Source organism: Cimex lectularius, unplaced genomic scaffold (genome assembly GCF_000648675.2).
Source record: "Cimex lectularius strain Harlan isolate CLEC.00 unplaced genomic scaffold, Clec_2.1 scaffold42, whole genome shotgun sequence".
In the NCBI taxonomy this organism is placed as follows: Eukaryota; Metazoa; Arthropoda; class Insecta; order Hemiptera; family Cimicidae; genus Cimex; species Cimex lectularius.
In genome coordinates this window covers 504290-523006 of record NW_019392754.1, presented here as the reverse complement: position 1 = coordinate 523006, position 18717 = coordinate 504290, and the positions used below count along the sequence as shown (strand labels likewise).

The 18717-nt window shown below is 32.6% G+C and overlaps 2 protein-coding genes and 1 long non-coding RNA gene across 4 annotated transcripts in view; 1 reads left to right on the top strand and 2 right to left on the bottom strand.

Annotated features, from left to right (window-relative positions):
• Positions 1-13787, bottom strand: part of LOC106673871 (calcium-binding mitochondrial carrier protein SCaMC-1-B) — a 43116-nt gene extending 29329 nt beyond the window's left edge. Inside the window, exons 1-4 of one of the 2 annotated variants that reach the window (XM_024227298.1) lie at positions 13345-13787; positions 7536-7662; positions 7373-7460; positions 2510-2621 (exon numbers count right to left, since the gene is read on the bottom strand). In XM_024227298.1, coding sequence (XP_024083066.1) covers positions 2510-2621; positions 7373-7460; positions 7536-7662; positions 13345-13545 — 528 coding nt within the window. In that variant the 5' untranslated portion in view covers positions 13546-13787. The remainder of the gene's footprint in view (positions 1-2509; positions 2622-7372; positions 7461-7535; positions 7663-13344) is intronic. The other variant, XM_014406232.2, reaches the window with a different exon arrangement.
• LOC112127030 overlaps positions 7049-18717 on the top strand; it is a 15510-nt gene continuing 3841 nt past the window's right edge. Inside the window, exon 1 of the long non-coding RNA XR_002910360.1 lies at positions 7049-7216. This is a non-coding gene — a long non-coding RNA (uncharacterized LOC112127030). The remainder of the gene's footprint in view (positions 7217-18717) is intronic.
• The window catches only part of LOC106673884 (roquin-1), a 20192-nt gene continuing 17506 nt past the window's right edge, over positions 16032-18717 (bottom strand). The window contains exon 18 of the mRNA XM_014406259.2: positions 16032-18704. Coding sequence (XP_014261745.1) covers positions 18573-18704 — 132 coding nt within the window. The 3' untranslated portion in view covers positions 16032-18572. The remainder of the gene's footprint in view (positions 18705-18717) is intronic.

The window sequence follows — 18717 nt, the reverse complement described above, 5'->3', positions numbered from 1 at the left end:
ATTAATCTGAATCCAAATTCTGCCAATGGAGAAGATTGCCTAGTTTAATTATATAAGATTCATGAGAAGTAAAAACCTTGCTAAAGTGTAGTGTGGAATTAAATCCAATAAAAAAATTCTAATTGGATGACAATATAAAGTTTACAGCATAAATTTTCTCAACAGATAGATGCATTCAGATTGTGAAATTTTGCTCGTAAATGATTAAAATGCAAAGGATTGTTAATAATGATAATGAAAAACAGTTCTGATGTGTAAAATCTTTTTGGTTAAGAAAAAACGTTGTAACTTTCAAATCAAACTGTGCAAGCAATGTATGCTATAAATAAATTAATTCAGCGTATAAAAATGCAAAAGCCAATTCTACATCAAAGAACTGCGAATGAACAAGAATCCTGCATGTTTTGTTATGTTTTTAAGAAAAAAATAATGTGTCTAATATAAACTAATTCTATGCATAACTTCTATGCAAAAAAAGAAAATAGATCCTTAAGACTTCTTGTTACCTGATTTTTCTTCTTATGTTTGTTATATTGTTTATAATGTAATAAAGGGTAGAATTAGACAAAATAGAATAAGATGCAGAAGTGCAAAAGTCAAGGTTTAAAAAAAAAAAAAAAAAAAAAAAAAAACATCATGCACAGGTTTGTTCATTTTGTAAGTTTTTTTTTGTGATATTCAATTTTGATTTGATTTAATTGATTAAAATTTGATTAATTTGGATTGATATTATTTATATTTTCAATTAAATAATTTAATTTAAAAAAGTATAAACGATAATATCGATAAGATATAAATGAAAATAGTCAAAACGATCAATTTTATGTTTGCAATGCAAAATTTATCAAAACGGGAAATATTTTTGTGAAAATTAAATGCAATCTGTTTAAAATGTTCCTGTCACAAATAATTCATTAAGGAAGAAAATTTGAGAATAACATCATTGATAGATAAAGGAATAACAGACGAGAAAAACACCATTAGAAAAATTATTTTTCATTTGTATACCTGCTTCTGAACAAAAATATTTTGCCTTTTAAAAATTAATTTTAATGGTCAAATGAAAAAGCATCAACATTTCCGAGTATCAATCATAACAGTTTCATAACAACTCTAAATAGTATGAAGATATTGTACATTAAGATACAACATTTATATGAAAATACATTAAATGTTAAAATTGAGCATTTGTATTTATTTCACCATCATCTTAGGCAATGTGAAGTATTAATGGCAAACGATCATAAAAAGTCCAAAGAATAGCATGTGTTAGCATATCTTGTGATCCTTAAACAACACCCGCTGTTATTTGTAGCTATCATACAGTGAAAAGAAATCAACAGCTAATACTGGTCTTTCTACATTTTTTTGGACAAAGTAAACATAAATGACAGTTGAAACTTCTCTGACATATTAGAAAAAAATACTACATTTTGAAAAATCATTCAATCTGGAGCAAGATGGCTCAAAAATGGAGAACGGGCATAAAGGGGGTTTAACTATGAGCACTACCATTCACCGCAACAATCTTTCAAACCGAACTGCCGTACTATCAGATATCCAGGCAGCTCTAAAGGCTCTCCAAGCCTACGAGTTCAACCCAAAACTTGTCTGCAACTGTGTAAATACCCTTTAAAAAAAAAAGTCGTGAGGGGATTTCAGGGAACAAAGCAACAGGCATACTAGCTAAAAAGTGCCTTGGAGCAACAGGTTCAAATACATGTTGTGCCATAAACTGGAGCCACATTACAAAAGAACTGGAATTTTTGGTTGCTAAAGAGCACACACACACACACACACAAATAATAATAAAAAGACTACTCGCAAAAACAGCTCAACTAGAGGAAGAAGAAATTATATTAACAGAAAGGAATTAAATTCATTAACATGTATATTTATGGGAAATAACTCCAGTAATTTAGGACTGTAAACAGATGGCCAATGCTGATTATGTCTAAAAGAGAAAGTGATATCAAACAGAGATGCTATTACTCTGCAAAACCTAGGAAAAGGCTTTGGTACCTAGGCTAGCCTGTGGAATGTAGACTAGATGTCATATCCCTGAGAAGAATTTTTTTACTTCATTAAATAAATGAAATTCTTTTATTTGGCATTTCTTTCATTTTTGAAAAGTTTTAATTTTGGAAGAACGTAACTCATTCTGCTATTAGCACAGGGACTAAGCGTGAAGATGTATTTCTCATTTTTTCTTTCCTTAGCTAATTTTATGAGCTTATTTACAAATGGAATGTTTCAAAGCAAACCTGATACACAATTTCACACAACAAAATGGACAGACCTGAGGGATTTAAAACATGCTACACAATAAACGGCATTCAAGCGATGCACATAGATAATATATTCATAATAATATTCATATCATAAAAAAATAAATTGAAAATTGTAAATAAAGTTGACTTAATTGGTAAAATAATAAATTAAATGACAGCGTAAAACTAAGATTTATGATAACAAAGCTATTACTAAAAGTATATAGGAAGCTACTTACCGCATGATGCCTCCAGTAGTGAATGAGGTCGTGTATGTTTGAGTAAGGGGCATACAGAAGAAAATCTCTCCATTCATTAAAGCTAATTTCAAGACTGCCATCTGTGTCCATTCTGTAAAAAAAATTATATACTGAACCTTTTAAACTTAACTAAAAAGTAATTTTATATGTGTATTGAATATGTGTGAACTAAATGGAATTAGAATTACGAGACCTACTAGGAGGCCTCTGGCCTCTCCCTGATGGATCAGGGGGAGTCTCCCACCTTGGTGCCTGAGCGACTCCGAGGTTGGGATCTGGTCGGGCACCATCGACTTCTTTGGTCATTTCAGCGCCTATACGTTCCCTAAAACTAGTCATTCTCACACTCACTCATACAATAAATACATCCTCAGTCTAGAATCCGGGTTGGAGGGTACTCAATATTCCGCCCCGACCCGGCTTAGTGGAGCAGCGGTGGAGCCTTGAAATAATATGCTAAATGGACTTTTCAAAATTAAACTGGGAACATTTCAATTGAAAATTCTTTAAAATTATTTACCTACTCAACTTACTGATATTGAATAAATTGCATGAAAGTCAGCAAGCATTAATGTAACTAGATTATCTCTAATATCAATCAATTAAGGTTTTTAGTCGAGATAAAAAAGTCAATGGCACGAGCGGGATTCGAACCCACGATCTCGGCTAGATACGCCGCTGCTCTACCACTTGAGCTATCGTGACCTTGTGAATCCCGCTCGTGCCATTGACTTTTTTATCTCAACTAAAAACCTTAATTAATTGTGATATATTAATTGGTCAAGTGGACCACGAAATTAGTGAATTTAATTAATTAAATGAAGTATACTTCACTAAAGCTCTCCGTGGCCATTTCATTTGTCGCCGAGAATCCAATCCGATTACACATTTGAAAAATGGCAAAAAGGAGGGAAAATTCAAAAGGTGCGGTTGAGATAGGAAGTTAGTGTCTGAGCGGATCGAGGTCACGATTGCTCAAGTGGTAGAGCAGCGGTGTATCTAGCTGAAGATCGTGGGTTCGAATCCCGCTCGTGCCATTGACTTTTTTATCTCGACTAAAAACCTTAATTAATTGTAATATATTAATTGGTTAAGCGGACCACAGAATTAGTGAATGTAATATCAATTTTCACTGGTTTGCTTATCAGACATGCATTTCGCTTTCTTCAGTATTTAGTACGTGTGTTATTTTTGTCAGTCGAGTCATTTTTACAACAAGAGAAATAACAAATAATGAACTATTTAGTGTCTGGGTCTACAATACTACAGCTAAGGTCAGTATGTCTCAACTTGCGGACTAAACCTGACACTAAAATTGCAATAAAAAAACATTATTAAAAGAAAATGGCAGCGTCAGCGGGCTTTTTAGCTCTTTTGTGCCAAGAGTTGATAGGTGGCCCCCGGAGGACCTGACTTGTAGAAGAAGGGTCATCCTCACCTGTTAAGGATAGACCATGAGAGTTAGATACACGAACACTAATCTTGGGTAAAAACTCACATATGTGTCTGGCATGCAGAGAAAGGTTGTGTCCTACCAAATTGAAGAGTACTATTCTTTGGGTCCATACAGAGTGCTCAGGAATACTATCTGTTATGAGAATCATACTTGAGCATGGCAAGACATATGTATGTCCCTTGTTCTGATTCTTGGAGGAAACAGGATTATTTTATGGTTTATAGTTATGATAGTTTTGTATCTCTAGCATTTGATGAGAATGAATGTATTTATTGGCTTGAATGTGTAGTGTGCGAAGGCCTACGGCAGGATATTCAGTTCAATTAGATTAATTTTATAGATTAACAAGTGATTGAGAATATCAAGTACTTCACCACCCTGAGTGAATGTAAAAAATAAAGGATGTATTTAACAGAGGTTTGGGTTTGGGAACTGATTGCTTTGGGACTGAAATGACTTAGCTGATTATAGCCCCTGCAGCCCAACCTGGCTGGTTGGATAAAACCGAGTTCTGATCTCAGATTGCCAACAGGGGTGATTCTCAAGGCCTGGCGGTAATTTATTGTAAATTACACAAAAGCTGAACTTGCCGGTGAACTGCGTGAAGTGATAAGCTCAAAACTGTACACTCAGGAATGTATGTAAATGCGTGTGCAGATTTGAGCTTATATAAATCAGTAATCAGTATTCAGTCTAAAATATTATTAAGAGGTTCCTGTTTGATAAACATTTCTCAATGCAAAGTTTCTATTGAACTGCAGTAATTAAACTGTTATATTGGGATACTTTCATAAGGTCTTAGCGATGAAAAATTGTTGTACCTCATAATTGTTACTTGATTTTATTTTCTTCAGTTTTTAAATTTTAACTTAAAAAATGCTTATCTATCAATTAATTAAGGTTTTTAGTTGAGATAAATAAGTCAGTGTCATGAGCGGGATTCGAACCCACAACCTTCGGCTAGATACACCGCTACTCTATCACTTGAGCTATCATGTCTTCGATCCACTCGGACTCTAACCTCCCATCTCAACCCCCACCTTTTGAATTTTCCCTCCTTTTTGCGATTTTTCAAATTCAAAAGGTGGGGTTGAGATGGAAAGTAAGTGTCCAAGTGGATTGAAGTCACGATAGCTCAAGCGGTAGAGCAGCGGCGTATCTGCTGAAGGTCATGGGTTCGAATCCCGCTCGTGACACTGACTTTTTTATCTCAACTAAAAACCTTAATTAATTGAAAGATATTAATTGGTCAAGCGGACCACAAAAACTAGTAAATTTAATAATGATTATGTTTTAATTTCATCAGTGGGTAAAGTAAGGCTACAAATAGAATCTTTATATATAATTATGAACACCCACAGGTGTACATCTGATGATTTGTCATTCGCTATGATGTTAATTAAAATTTATAAAGAAATTAATCTTTTTATGTAAGGTATTGGTTGAAATGAAAAAGCCAGTGTCATGAGTGCGATTTGAACCCACGACCTTCGGCTCAATACACCGCTGCTCTACCACTTGAGCTATCGTGACTTTGATACCCTCGGAAACCAACTTCCCATCTCAACCTACCTTACGAATTTCCCTCCCTCCTTTTTGTCAGTTTGCAAATGTATTTATTCAGGATTCAATTCTCGGCGACATATGAATTGGCCATGGAGAGTTGTTAGTGAAGTTATACTTCGTTTTACTTATTAAATCCATTATATTTAGTTGTCTATTGACTAAATTACTTCTTTCAATTAATTAATCTTTTTATGTAAGGTTTTGGTTGAAATGAAAAAGTTAGTGTCATGAACGGGATCGAACCCACGACCTTCAGCTAAATACGCCGCTTTTCTACCACTTGAGCTATCGCGACTTTGATCCACTCAGACACCAACTCCCCATCTCAACTGAAAAATGGCTGTTGTAGATTGAGATGGGGAGTACCTGTCCGAGTGGATCGAAGTCACGATAGCTCAAATGGTAGAACAGCGTATTTAGCCGAAGGACATGGGTTTGAATCCCGCTCATGGCACTAACTTTTCATTTCAATCAAAATGTAACATAAAAAGATTGTTAATTATAGTTTATACTTCTCTGTCGTTTAATCTCTCAAGAATTTTACAATTGATCAGAAAACTTGCAAATTATTTGAACTCAAAATAATTCCTTGAGTTGTTAAACCCGATGACTGGTTACCTGCATTCTAAGCATCTGTTTTTTAATTTTAATTTTAAATTATAAATTAAATTGATTAATGATCATCCATAAACAGGTCGATTTGAGTTGAGCTAGCTTATTAATTTACTGTGTTTTGTATTTTCTTTTAAAAAAAACCTCACACATGGACCTATACAATTATTAAATAATTCAATCTTGCCCTGATGTCTGCACAAATACAGTCAAAAGTTTGACAAACAATTGTAAATTTGTTCAGCTGCACCCTCAAACTCCACTCTAACAGGGAACTCGCAATAGTTTTGTGATTGAGACTCAGCCAGATGTTGAAATATAGAATTGAATAATCTTTACTTTTCATGGATATATTTGGCTATATATAATAAGGTATTCGCATGAATCTATTTCTGAGCAGTAGTCACACATATTTGAATTAGTGGTATTTATTCTGAATAAATACTCATGGAAAATAGCACGGTTGAGCATTGGACAGATTTATACTCCTTGTTAACATTCCAAAAATTGTGAACAAATAGGTCTTTTTTTGTCAATATTTGTATATCATAGTTTGTAAGCAGAGTAAGCTTAATTTTGAAGGTATATCTGATTTTCTTGTAGTTCCAAAGATAATTGTTAGTGCTATGTCAATTGTGAATTTTAAAATACCCAACGGGTGGGTTGGACATTAAGCCATTCTATAGAACATGAATTACTTTCATTTACATAATACATCTTTTGCCTAACAAACTTTGATCTGGGATAATTCCATTCCATTCAAGGAGAAAAGGTTTTTCATCTAAAAAGTTCACCTATTATAAAATATTACAACATTTTATCTACAGTAATCACATTCAAAAAAATAGTTCTATAAATTAATATTCTGCAATTCAAACAACTGTTCAGAGTAATTGAAAACGATATAAATTAATAAGAGATTGCTGATTAACCAAAACAATCAGATAAAGAGGAGTTATCTTTTTACTTGTTTTCTTATGGAAAGATTAGTATTGGTGCTACCTCAAATGGAAGAAGACGAAAATTTAAAATGAGTTCACATTGAATATCGGGTAAATCATTTACACTAAAAAATTTAAAATCCGCCCAAATTATTTTTTTTTTTATTTAATTTTGATTTCCAGTTGGCAAACTAGCATGCATTAATATTTGATTTCACAACCTTGAATATTAAGTTTCTTTTTACTGATTTCAAAAGCGGTACTGACCTTTCAAGTAACTTCTTCGCTTCTTTTACTTCGACCTCAACGCCCAATTCCTGGAACGCTTTTATTAGTTCTTCTAAATCTATTTTACCTAAAAATTATACATTTTTAATTAGGATGGAGAAAATTTTAATCATTGTTTCAAAGATTTGGCCAAATTACTTACCATCCCTATTCTTATCAATATGAGAAAATCCCAGACGAAGGTTTTTTTCGTGTTCTTTGACATAGTGAATGAACTCTGCCAAAGAAATATCACTGCTTTTATTAACATCTGCACGTTCCAAAAATGACTAAAACAAAACAATTTTTGAGAACATACATTTTGATGTATTATTTTGTACTGTAAATTTTATCTTTAATGACAAAACTATGACTAATTATTATTTGGAGATCGTGAGATGCGGTCTGGTATGACGTAAGTTTTAGAAAAGCAGGCCCTGAAGATGATCTCAACAAAGATTGAAACGTTGACACGTTAATGAAAATGTTTTTCTAAAACCTACGTCACACCATACCGCATCTCACGATCTCCAAATAATCGTTAACGGTCACTAAACACCACACATTATGAGTATATAACAAACAAAAGCTTAAAAATAAAAATAGTTGTACAATTGTGTTTCTTCTGAAAATTTACAAAGTTTAAAAACTCTGATAAGGATTGTGATTTATGCTGAATTTATTTTTTTTAACTAGGCAGATAAGAAGTTTATTTTTATAAAAGTTGACATTCTTTATAAAACAAAGTGACCAGCCTAACTTTTTTAAATCACACTTCTAACTGTGATAAGATTGTTTTGCTTCATTGAAAAAAAAAAAAATTATTCACCTATTTGTAATATATAAAACTAGGTACATAAAATAAGTGATGTAAAGAAAAATATAGACATGAAAATAAAGTACTGATAGTTTGAACTAATTGGGACTGAGCCCTGTTTGAATTCATAAAAATTATTAGCCAAATAACTGCACTAATAATGCAGAAAAAAGCCTTGTTTATTAAGGAATTGTATGTATAGACAGACATACCAGATCAACAACAGGTGAACATTTTTTTAAAAATAAGCTGGAAGTTTTGAAAAACCGGACTTGGGTGAGAATATTGGTACTCTCGTTTTGAACTGCCTATCCTGTTTTGTACTGCTGCATGCTTTTCAGCCGTACCCGTCTTGTGTTTAAAAAAAAAGTTTAAACCCATCACTCAAGATGGGGACAAGCCGAAAAGCGTCTAACAGGTCAAAACGTTACGAAAGACCAAACTGCAGGTTCATCACCTCGCAAGAGTTTGGAATGGGCAAAGCCACAATATTTGACCATTAATACATTTCAAATTTAAGTAGAAAATACAAAAAACTATATTTTACCAAGTGAAAAATTTGGTTCGGATTAGCAGGGCTCTTCTTTATGCTTATTAATTAAGAGAAATACATATCTGCAGCTTGGTCATTTCCGAATTATGATCTACCTACCCTCAATGTTTTAAACTTTTTTTTTAGTTTTTGCCCCTAGGGGTTGTGGTTTGTGTATAAAAAATGTAACAAAAACAAAAGCAACGAATAGCCAAAGCCTAAACAAATCTGACAGGGTGAAAATCATCTGAAACCTCTAAGCTACCGAACCCAAGAAAAAATTTCACAAAGATAAAAATCATTTACTTATACAAAAAATTATGGGGTTTTAGAAAATGTATAACCCTAGTGAGATACTGTAGTGGCCGAATTAGGGCATCCCTCTGAGTTTATCACAGGCCTTGTGGTTGTGGGTCCTTGGAATTCCCAACTCCACAAGTTCTATTTTAACAACTGATCAGTACCTTGGCTAAGATAGAAAACATAAAGGCATTTTGTTTAAAAAGATATTTGTATTATTTAGTAGCTGTGAGAGATGAGGCATGGTTGATGAGTCCTACCAGAAGTGGCCTGGAAAAACTATGGAATATTATTTATATTTATTTCATTTGTGCTGTTAAAAGTTAGCGAAAAACCAAAAGAGGAACATTTTTGGACAGTTTTTTTAGTTAAGTTTTGGCTTTTTTTCATCTTCAGTGGTCCATCACTCCGCAGACTTCAAGAAGAAATCTCAAAAAGAAATATATTGTTCATATAAAAAAACATAATTTTGCGAGAATAAGGTTTAAATCAACCACTTACAGGAAAAGTTATGGAATTCAACCGGTCGAAAATCACCTCAAATATTACAGGATTTTTAAAAAACATATTTACCTTGTATTGAGTATTAATTATGAGAGATCATTTATTCCATTTGAGCTGAGAAGAAGAACAAGAAGAAGAGAGAAAAAATCAAAAGAGAACTTTTTCTTTGTGCAAATGAATTGTAATTTTAACCCTGTTGATGAACTAACAAATTTTAAAAATCCACTTATAACAGGAGATTCTACAGCCCTTTTTGATCACTGTATAAATTAAAATTTGAGTTGCTTATTGGATTCTATATAATTTGGTGTAAAATTCTAGTTTAGACCTGAAGGTGTAAAAATAAACAAAATATATATTTGTAGCATCATTGTTTTTGATCATTTTTTCTTCGTCTACCTTAGCTGTTTCAGTCGTTAAATGAGTTGGGCGTTTTGCAATCTTCAGTGGTTCAGCAACCCACAGGCACAAGAAGAAGTATCTCAAAGAAATATATGCATTAAAAAAAAAAATCAGTTCTGGAGAATCTACACAGAGGATAACTATTTGTATTATTTAAAGTGGAAAAAAGAATAGAACATTTTTTTTTAGACTAATGTGTAACATAAACCAAACACAACATGCCAAAAATCATCCAAAATGTCCAAGCTACAGGGTTTAGATATTAAAAAAAATATTTACATTATATCATCTATTAACCATGAGAGATCATATTTATTACGTTTGAGCGTTGAGAAGTTTGTGAAAAAACAAAACAAGAACTTTTTTACACATAACGGGATTGTAATTTCAACCCTGTGGATTAATTTACTAAATGAAAAAGGTGAAGGTAAAGTAATTCCTGCCATAAGAAGAGCTTAATGACTAACTGCCCAAAGAGGATCGTGAACAAAGAGTCAAACCACTTGAACCATATTACTTTCTCCATATTATTTGTAATTAAAATTCCATGAGCGTGTCAGGATGCGAATCCAGGACAACTAGCGAGGTGGAAAAATGTGAAGGTGTTAATAAAATATATATTTGTAGATTGGTTGTTTCATATCATTTTTTCTCCGTCTACACTAGCTGTTTTGATCTGATGAGTATCAGTTTTTTGCCATTTCATTACTCACAAAATGTTCAGTTTTACTTGAAGTGAGTAGTATATAATTTGGTGTAAAATTTTAATTTACACTTGAAGGTGATAATAAAATAAATATTTGTAGCTTGGTTGTTCTTATCATTTTTTCTCCTGCCTAAAAGTACAGGTTTGCCAAGTCAAATAACGGCTTTTTGCCATCTTTTGTTTCACCATTTCACAGACTTCAAGAAGAAATCTCATAAAGAAATTCACTGCTTGTAACAAAACTTAATTGTGTAGAACAAGGCTTAAAACAACCACTTCTGCCAAAAATTATGAAGTTCCATAAAACTATTATTTTACCTGAATAGAGAAACTATTTTTATTATTTATACTGTATTAATATGTGGTGTTTAGTGACCGTTAGTTAATGAATTTTTAGAGATTGTGAGATGCGGTCTGGTGTGATGTAGGTTTAGAAGAACATTTCCTTTATTGTGCCAACGTTTCGATCTTTATTGAGATCATCTTCTGGGCCTGGGATTGAATTTATCAATACAAATGAGATGAATTTATACAATAAAAATTTTTATATTATGTACATAATTGTACAATTTCATTTTCACATCTTACATATAATCTTACGTATAATTTAAACAATGTTTATAAATCCCAGGCTCAGAAGATGATCTCAATACAGATCGAAACGGCACGATAAAGAAAATGTTTTTCTAAACCTACGTCACACCATACCGCATCTCACCAACTCCAATATATTGTAAAAGATGATTTTTATTGTATTTAAAGTAGAAAAAACCAAAAGAGTTTAAAAATAATGTGTAACATAAACAAAACAATAGGCCAAAAATAATCTGAAACTTCCAAGCTACAGGGTTTAGACATTAAAAAAAATATATTTGCATCATATTATATCTATTAACTATGAGACATATTTATTACATTTGAGCAATGATAAAGAAACTGTTTTTCTAAACCTACGTCACACCATACCACAGCTCACCAATTCCAATATATTGTAAAAGATTATTTTTATTGTATTTAAAGTAGAAAAAACCAAAAGAGAATTGTTTAAAAGTAATGTGTAACATAAACAAAAGAATAGGCCAAAAATAATCTGAAACTTCCAAGATACAGGGTTTAGACATTAAAAAAAATATATTTGCATCATATTATCTATTAACTATGAGACATATTTATTACATTTGAGCATTGATTAGTAGGAAAAAAAAAAGGTGGAGGTATTAATAAAATAAAGAAATTAATATTTGTAGCTTGGTTGTCCTTATCAATTTATTTATTTTTTTTATTATTTTTGTTTTGTGTTTGTTTGCCTACCCTTGTTGTTTTGGTACGTCAGACGAGTATCAGTTTTTTTGCCATTTCATCACTCACAAATGATTGTGTTCACTTTTATTTGAAGCGAGCAGTATATTATTTAGTGTAAAATTTTTATTTAACTTGAAGGCGGTAATAAAATAAAGAAATTTATATTTGTAGCTTGGTTGTTTCTTATCATTTTTTTTTTGTCAGTCTAAAAATATAGGTCTGTCAAGAAGAGAATCAGCTTCTTGCCATCTTCAGTGGTTCATCAACCCACAGGCCTCAAGAAGAAATCTCTCAAAGTAATATAGCGCAGAGGATAACTATTTGTATTATAAAAGAGCACTTTCAATTCTATTTAAAGTGGAAAAACGGAAAGAATATTTTTTTTAGACTAACGTGTCACATAATCCAAACAATAGGCCAAAAAATCATCTAAAACGTCCAAGCTACAGTGTTTAGACTTAAAAAAGAAGATATTTACATTATATTATCTATTAACTATGAGATTATATTTATTGCATTTGAACAATGAGTAGTTAGAGAAGAAAGGTTGGAAAAAGGTGAAGGTATTAATAAATAAAGAAATAATTTTGTAGTTCGGTTGTCAGTATCGGCTTTTTGCCATCTTCAGCGGTTCACCACTCACAAAATTATCGTGTTCGGTTTTATTTGAAGCGGTGAGTCCGGTGAAAAACCAAAAGGGAATCTTCCCAGGCCTTTTTTTTTTTCTTTTCATCTAAATGTATTGTAATTTCAACCCTGCTGTTGAATAAATGGTTCTCAATTGGTAAAATCCATACTTGATCAAACTGGATGAATAAGAATTTTTGACGCTGTTGAAACGCTCCTACTTTTGGAATATTTTCATATTAAATCGTAAAATGTCAAAGTTGGTGCATTTTTTCTACTTTAAAATGCATTTTTTTATTATTTTTTTTTTTATTAGCAAATTAACCTAACACATGTGAGGTTTTAGGTGAGGACATTTGCCATAGTGAGATGGGATCTACTTTTGAAAGATATTTGAGAAATATTGCCATATATACTAGACTTTTTTGTAAACAAAAATAAACAAAAAAACTAAAGTGGGTTGTAAAGGTCGTCTGCAGGCAAAAGTCCCCAAGGCCTGACGAGAAATAATTTTTTTTTATATTTGTGGTAACCGGTCCGGAGCAAAATGAGGATTCCTTTCCTGAGAGATGCGTAAAAAGCTGATAAATAGTTTTGTGTCGTTAATGGGACAGAAATAGACGTTGGACCATTATCGACTCGGGGGTTTTCGTTGTACAGCGAACATATTTCACAGGTTTACGCAGGTTTTAAAATTTTAAAAATCCCTCCTGGATCGGTTCGACGTTTATATTTATGAGTCGTAGAGAAATCCGTATGAGAAATTAGTTGAAATGAGATACCTGGGCATATTTGTGATCGACACCGAACTCCCGGAGTGCGACGGAGAGGTCGTGTATGTCGATCTTGCCGTTGCCATCGAGGTCGAGGGAGTTGAAAAGTTTTTCGAGCCGTTTTTCATCTTCGTAGGGCAGCTCGTGGAAGTAGTGAGGTAGGTGGCCGGTCACCGGGTCCGTCGAAATGGAAACGTGGGCATTTACCATTTCAAAGGTCTCTGGCCGATCACGATTATCGCATAGTCCCGGACGACGGGTCTGGATCGGGGGCCGAATTGAAATGAGGAGGCGGCCTCGGCGGTTCCTCCGGGCACGGGCTCTCTGCGACCGTCCGGCTGGTTCTTCTTTGACAGCGGAGGACTGTCTGCGATAGAGATTGCGATTTGACAGCGGACAGCCTAGCGAAGGCTATAGCTCAGATTCCGCCATAATTGATCTTGCCGCAAGAGCGACACCGGTGCGATCTGTACTCGACAACCGTCACTATGCTAACGCGTTGTTTGTCGCGGTGGTTCACAGGTCGCACTGCGTCCACAATGGTCCACTTTGCTCATCAGTCATCACTTTCGATCATTTTTCATCCCAAATCATCATACAATTATTATCCATAATTTTCCTATACCACAATAAATAGCGAGACCACCTAGAAATCTGCAGAGAATGACCTTCTATTTTTGATGCTTTAGGGGTAGGCATAGGGATAAAAGAGGTGGCCACAAGCCTCCTGCACCTCGACCTGTGCCTGAAACTTGGTTGTTTCTGATAATTTTGGTCTTCTTAACCCACCAGTTATTTTTAGAACATACATTGAATTGTTAGATTATTTCTCTAGTTCTAGGTGGTGATAAACTTCTATATATTTTTTAAATAAGGGTTCGCCATAGGAGAGATATCAATTCTCAGTTCATCGTTGTTTTTAAAAAAGCTTAATTTGTTAAGCTCAGGACCTTTACATTACTGGTGATCACGGTGTCATGCAATCTAAATCGTTCCAGCCACTGACACCCTTCCTGTTCTTGATATTATAGTAGCAAGGTTCCCTTGTGGAATATGTTGGGTGCTGGACCTACAGCTTGGTCATTATTGATCAGTTTGGTCTATATGACCACTCTGCAGCTTGATCATTATTGATCGTTTTGGTCTATATGACCACTCTGCAGCTTGATCATTATTGATCGTTTTGGTTTATATGACCAGTCTAAAAAACAAAAAAGCGTTTTCCCCTTGATACCCGCAGGGTAATGAACCTGCAACTTGTCATCTTGGTCTATATGACCACTCTGCAGCTTGATCATTATTGATCGTTTTGGTTTATATGACCAGTCTAAAAAACAAAAAAGCGTTTTCCCCTTGATACCCGCAGGGTAATGAACCTGCAACTTGTCATCTTGGTCTATATGACCACTCTGCAGCTTGATCATTATTGATCGTTTTGGTTTATATGACCAGTCTAAAAAACAAAAAAGCGTTTTCCCCTTGATACCCGCAGGGTAATGAACCTGCAACTTGTCATCTTGGTCTATATGACCACTCTGCAGCTTGGTCATTATTGATCATTTTGGTCTATATGATCACTCTGCAGTTTAGTCATATTGATCATTTTGGTCTATACGACCACTCTACAGCTTGGTCATTATTGATCGTTTTGGTCTATATGACCACTCTGCAGCTTGGTCATTATTGATCATTTTGGTCTATATGACCACTCTACAGCTTGGTCATTATTGATCATTTTGGTCTATATGTCGTCTAAAAAACACAAAAGCGTTTTCGCCTTGATACCCACAGGGTAATGAACCTGCAGCCTCGTCATTTTTGTCTATAAGACCACTCTTTAAAAAACAAAAAGCGTTTTCCCCTTGATACCCGCAGGGTAATGAACCTGCAACTTGTCATCTTGGTCTATATGACCACTCTGCAGCTTGATCATTATTGATCGTTTTGGTTTATATGACCAGTCTAAAAAACAAAAAAGCGTTTTCCCCTTGATGTCTGCAGCATGATGAACCTGTACCTCGGTCGTTTTTGATCATTTTGGTCTGTCAAAACAACCCCAAACATTTTTAAGAGCATACATAATGTGAGATTTCTTTTTATGCTCTGAGGTTAATGAACTTTTAGCTTGGTCATTTTTGATCAGGCTGTCTACTCTAAACAAGTCATACATAGAGCAAGATTCCTTCTTGAGGTCCGCAGGGTGAAAAAAAATGCAGCTTGGTCATTTCACATCATCTTGGTCTGCCTAACCCACCTGTCATTTTTGATCATTTTGTTATGTCATGTTATAAAATTACATATTTTGGCCTTGCGTCATCTTCAGTGAGGAACAGACCCAGTGCCATCCTTGAATATCTGGTAAAATGAAGATTTGTTCACCATTAACTATCAATTGTTCGTAGGCAGCTTATTTTGCAAAATTTTTGAATATGGCTGAAATCGATATGAAAATTAATCGATAAAATATGTTTATTGGTAAATGGTGTTATTAAAAAAAAAAGACCACAAATATACTTGAAAACCAGCCTTTCAAGTAACAGTAAATCTCTCCAATAACAAATCAATCTCACAAAAAACAATTTGATAATTTCATTACTTCATATTACAAAATTACATCATTTATCTGCCAACATTGTCAGAGAAATTTATTGAAAGGGAAAAGGGCTTAAAAAAAAATATAAAAAAAATAAACTATCTCAATCTGATAAGCACAATAACAGTTTATCAGTCCATTTTTGAAAGTGTTAAAATAATAACCATTGACAAACAATGTTTCCTTTCATACAATAAAATAAGTTTTTTTTTAAATTATCTTATTTTTACTTTCCCCTATTCACCAATATTACATAAGTGATTAATATAATCATAATTATTACATGTGCAACATGATAATAGATTCGACTAAACTATTCTATCAACTACTTCTATTTTCATATTAACTTCATTATGTTAATTAAAAAGAAATTTCGGCAATTCTGTTTTGTAACATCAAATCGTGCATTTTAAACAAAGAAATGTTTACTTCAACTTTCCATAAAGATTCGTTATAGATACATCAATAAGTGATATTCAGCTTATTTAAATGAAATTTTAAAAAAAATTAAGTATCTCGTAACATAATTCTATCCGTTTTATAAATTACACAATCCTAAAAAAATTTTAAAAACAATTTTTGCAGTCGTCTTGAACTTATGTTTAACACTTACACACAAAACAAAAGAAAAAAAAAATACAACCAAACGGTTTTTAAACGCACATAACATTTAGCATTTTAAAAACCGACAATATGAAGTTATCAATATTTTTGTCATTCAGAAAAAAAATTTCATTTTAGGGAAGTTACAAAGTCGAATTCTTACCTCATTGCACAGTTCAAACCTTTTATCTTCTATTCATAACAAAATAAAAGTACAACAAAAAAGAGAGAGAAAAAAAAACTTCAACATAAAATAAGTCGTTACTCACAAAAACGGAGCCTATGATTTTAGCAACACAAGTCCAAATAAAAGAACTTAACTAACAGAACATGTCTAACATGCAATGATAAAAATCTGTCCAATTTACATAATTCAGTTCAAGAGTTGTGCCTTCACAGAAAACACAAACGTCTCTCAATATTCTCTTTCTATTTTTCAAGATATATAAAATACCTTACAACTTTAACCGTACAGACGCCCTTACCTCCTAGACTTTAAAAACAATATCACTCTTTTTTTCACTGATATATATATGTATATATATATAATTACATAACAATAATTGCGTACAATTTCATCCCTCCCTTCAATCTATAAGGGGATTTCATTTATGATTTCTAATATTATATGCATTTTATGAAGAGAGGCAATGAACCTAATAAAATACACTAAGCTACATTGATCACTACACAAAGATTTTAAATAGTTGTATAAAATAGAAGTGAAAATAGGTTTTCCTTTTTTTTCTTCTCAATTTTTCTTTACAGGCACTATAATAAAATTAATTTAATAAATTAAAAATCCATTTAAACACAAACAATAATAATACATAAAACGAAGGCGAAAATTTTATTCGATTTTTTGTTTTAATTTTGTAAATTCGCAAAACGCTACTGAATAAAAATCTAAATAGATTTAAAAATTTTAAAGAGATGCGAGATAAATTGGCACTTTTTTTTTTAAATTAATTTTTCTTATTTTCCTGAGGTGAAAAGAATAAAGTGCCTTCGGATTTTGTCGTTCTATTTGATTGTGATTTCAGTCATATATTGCTTAAGGTTTTCCAAGGGTACACACAAAATATCTTTATACGCTAAAGATAAAACTAACAGATATTATGTATCAAATACAATACATATGATAAAAAAATATAGTATACTACAATTAAGGTAAACTCTATCTGTAAAAGTAGCTAAGTTGCATGTTTATCATTTACACCATAGATATACTTACTCTCAAAATATATATTCACGTTTCTTTCCTTTTAAGTCACTATCATAAACAAAACAAAAAATTTTAAAAAAATAAGCAAGCAACAACGAAAACCAAAATATTTTTGACAACACAACCAATTTTTATCACACAAGTTTCTTGCATAAATCGGTATAAGTTTAATTATTATTTAAAACAATAATAACTATTTAAAAAAAAAAAAAATGCGTAAGGGAAGAAAAAGACGTTGAACACTTCAAAAGTGAAGTCACATTATATAAAATTATTTGAAAATCAACAAGACTAGGTTAATAAGCACAAAACGACTAGAGAGAGAAAAAAAAAATTAAACACTTTGTTTTTCATTGTTGCCTTCTTAAATATAAAAACAAATAAATAGCCAAATTTAACTGTCATATAGTAAAAAGTGTTTGCAAAAATCACAAAAATCACTCTTATTCCACAGTTATCACTGAATGTTTCTCCAAATGGTGGTATTAAAATGTTTATGAAGTTGATTAGATGCATTTTTAAACGTTACAAATATCAAGGGGTTGACACAAATTTTCCACAGTATTCAACTTCAAAGGGTTATTTGAAATTTTAAGGGTTTTATAACATTAAAAGGTCCTACAACTATGACAATGTTAAATAAAGTCCCTTTACGCCAGATGCTGGTTATTTCTTGTTCCAATCGACTGTAGCTATGGTAAAATTTCCAACGTTGATGTAAATTCATACTCTAAAGCGGTATTAATAGTTTAGCTATGGCACTTACGGCTAATTCATAAAATATTTGATATTAATTTGGAAAATATAAATATGAAGTTATTTCTTTGACGATTCTTCTTCGCTGGACCACCTTTTCTCTTGTTCCTCCAATTCGTATTCCCATCTTAATTCCAACTCCCTTATATCGTTAGCGATACCTGCTTCGTATGAATCTTCTTGGGTTAAAAACTAAAATAAATAA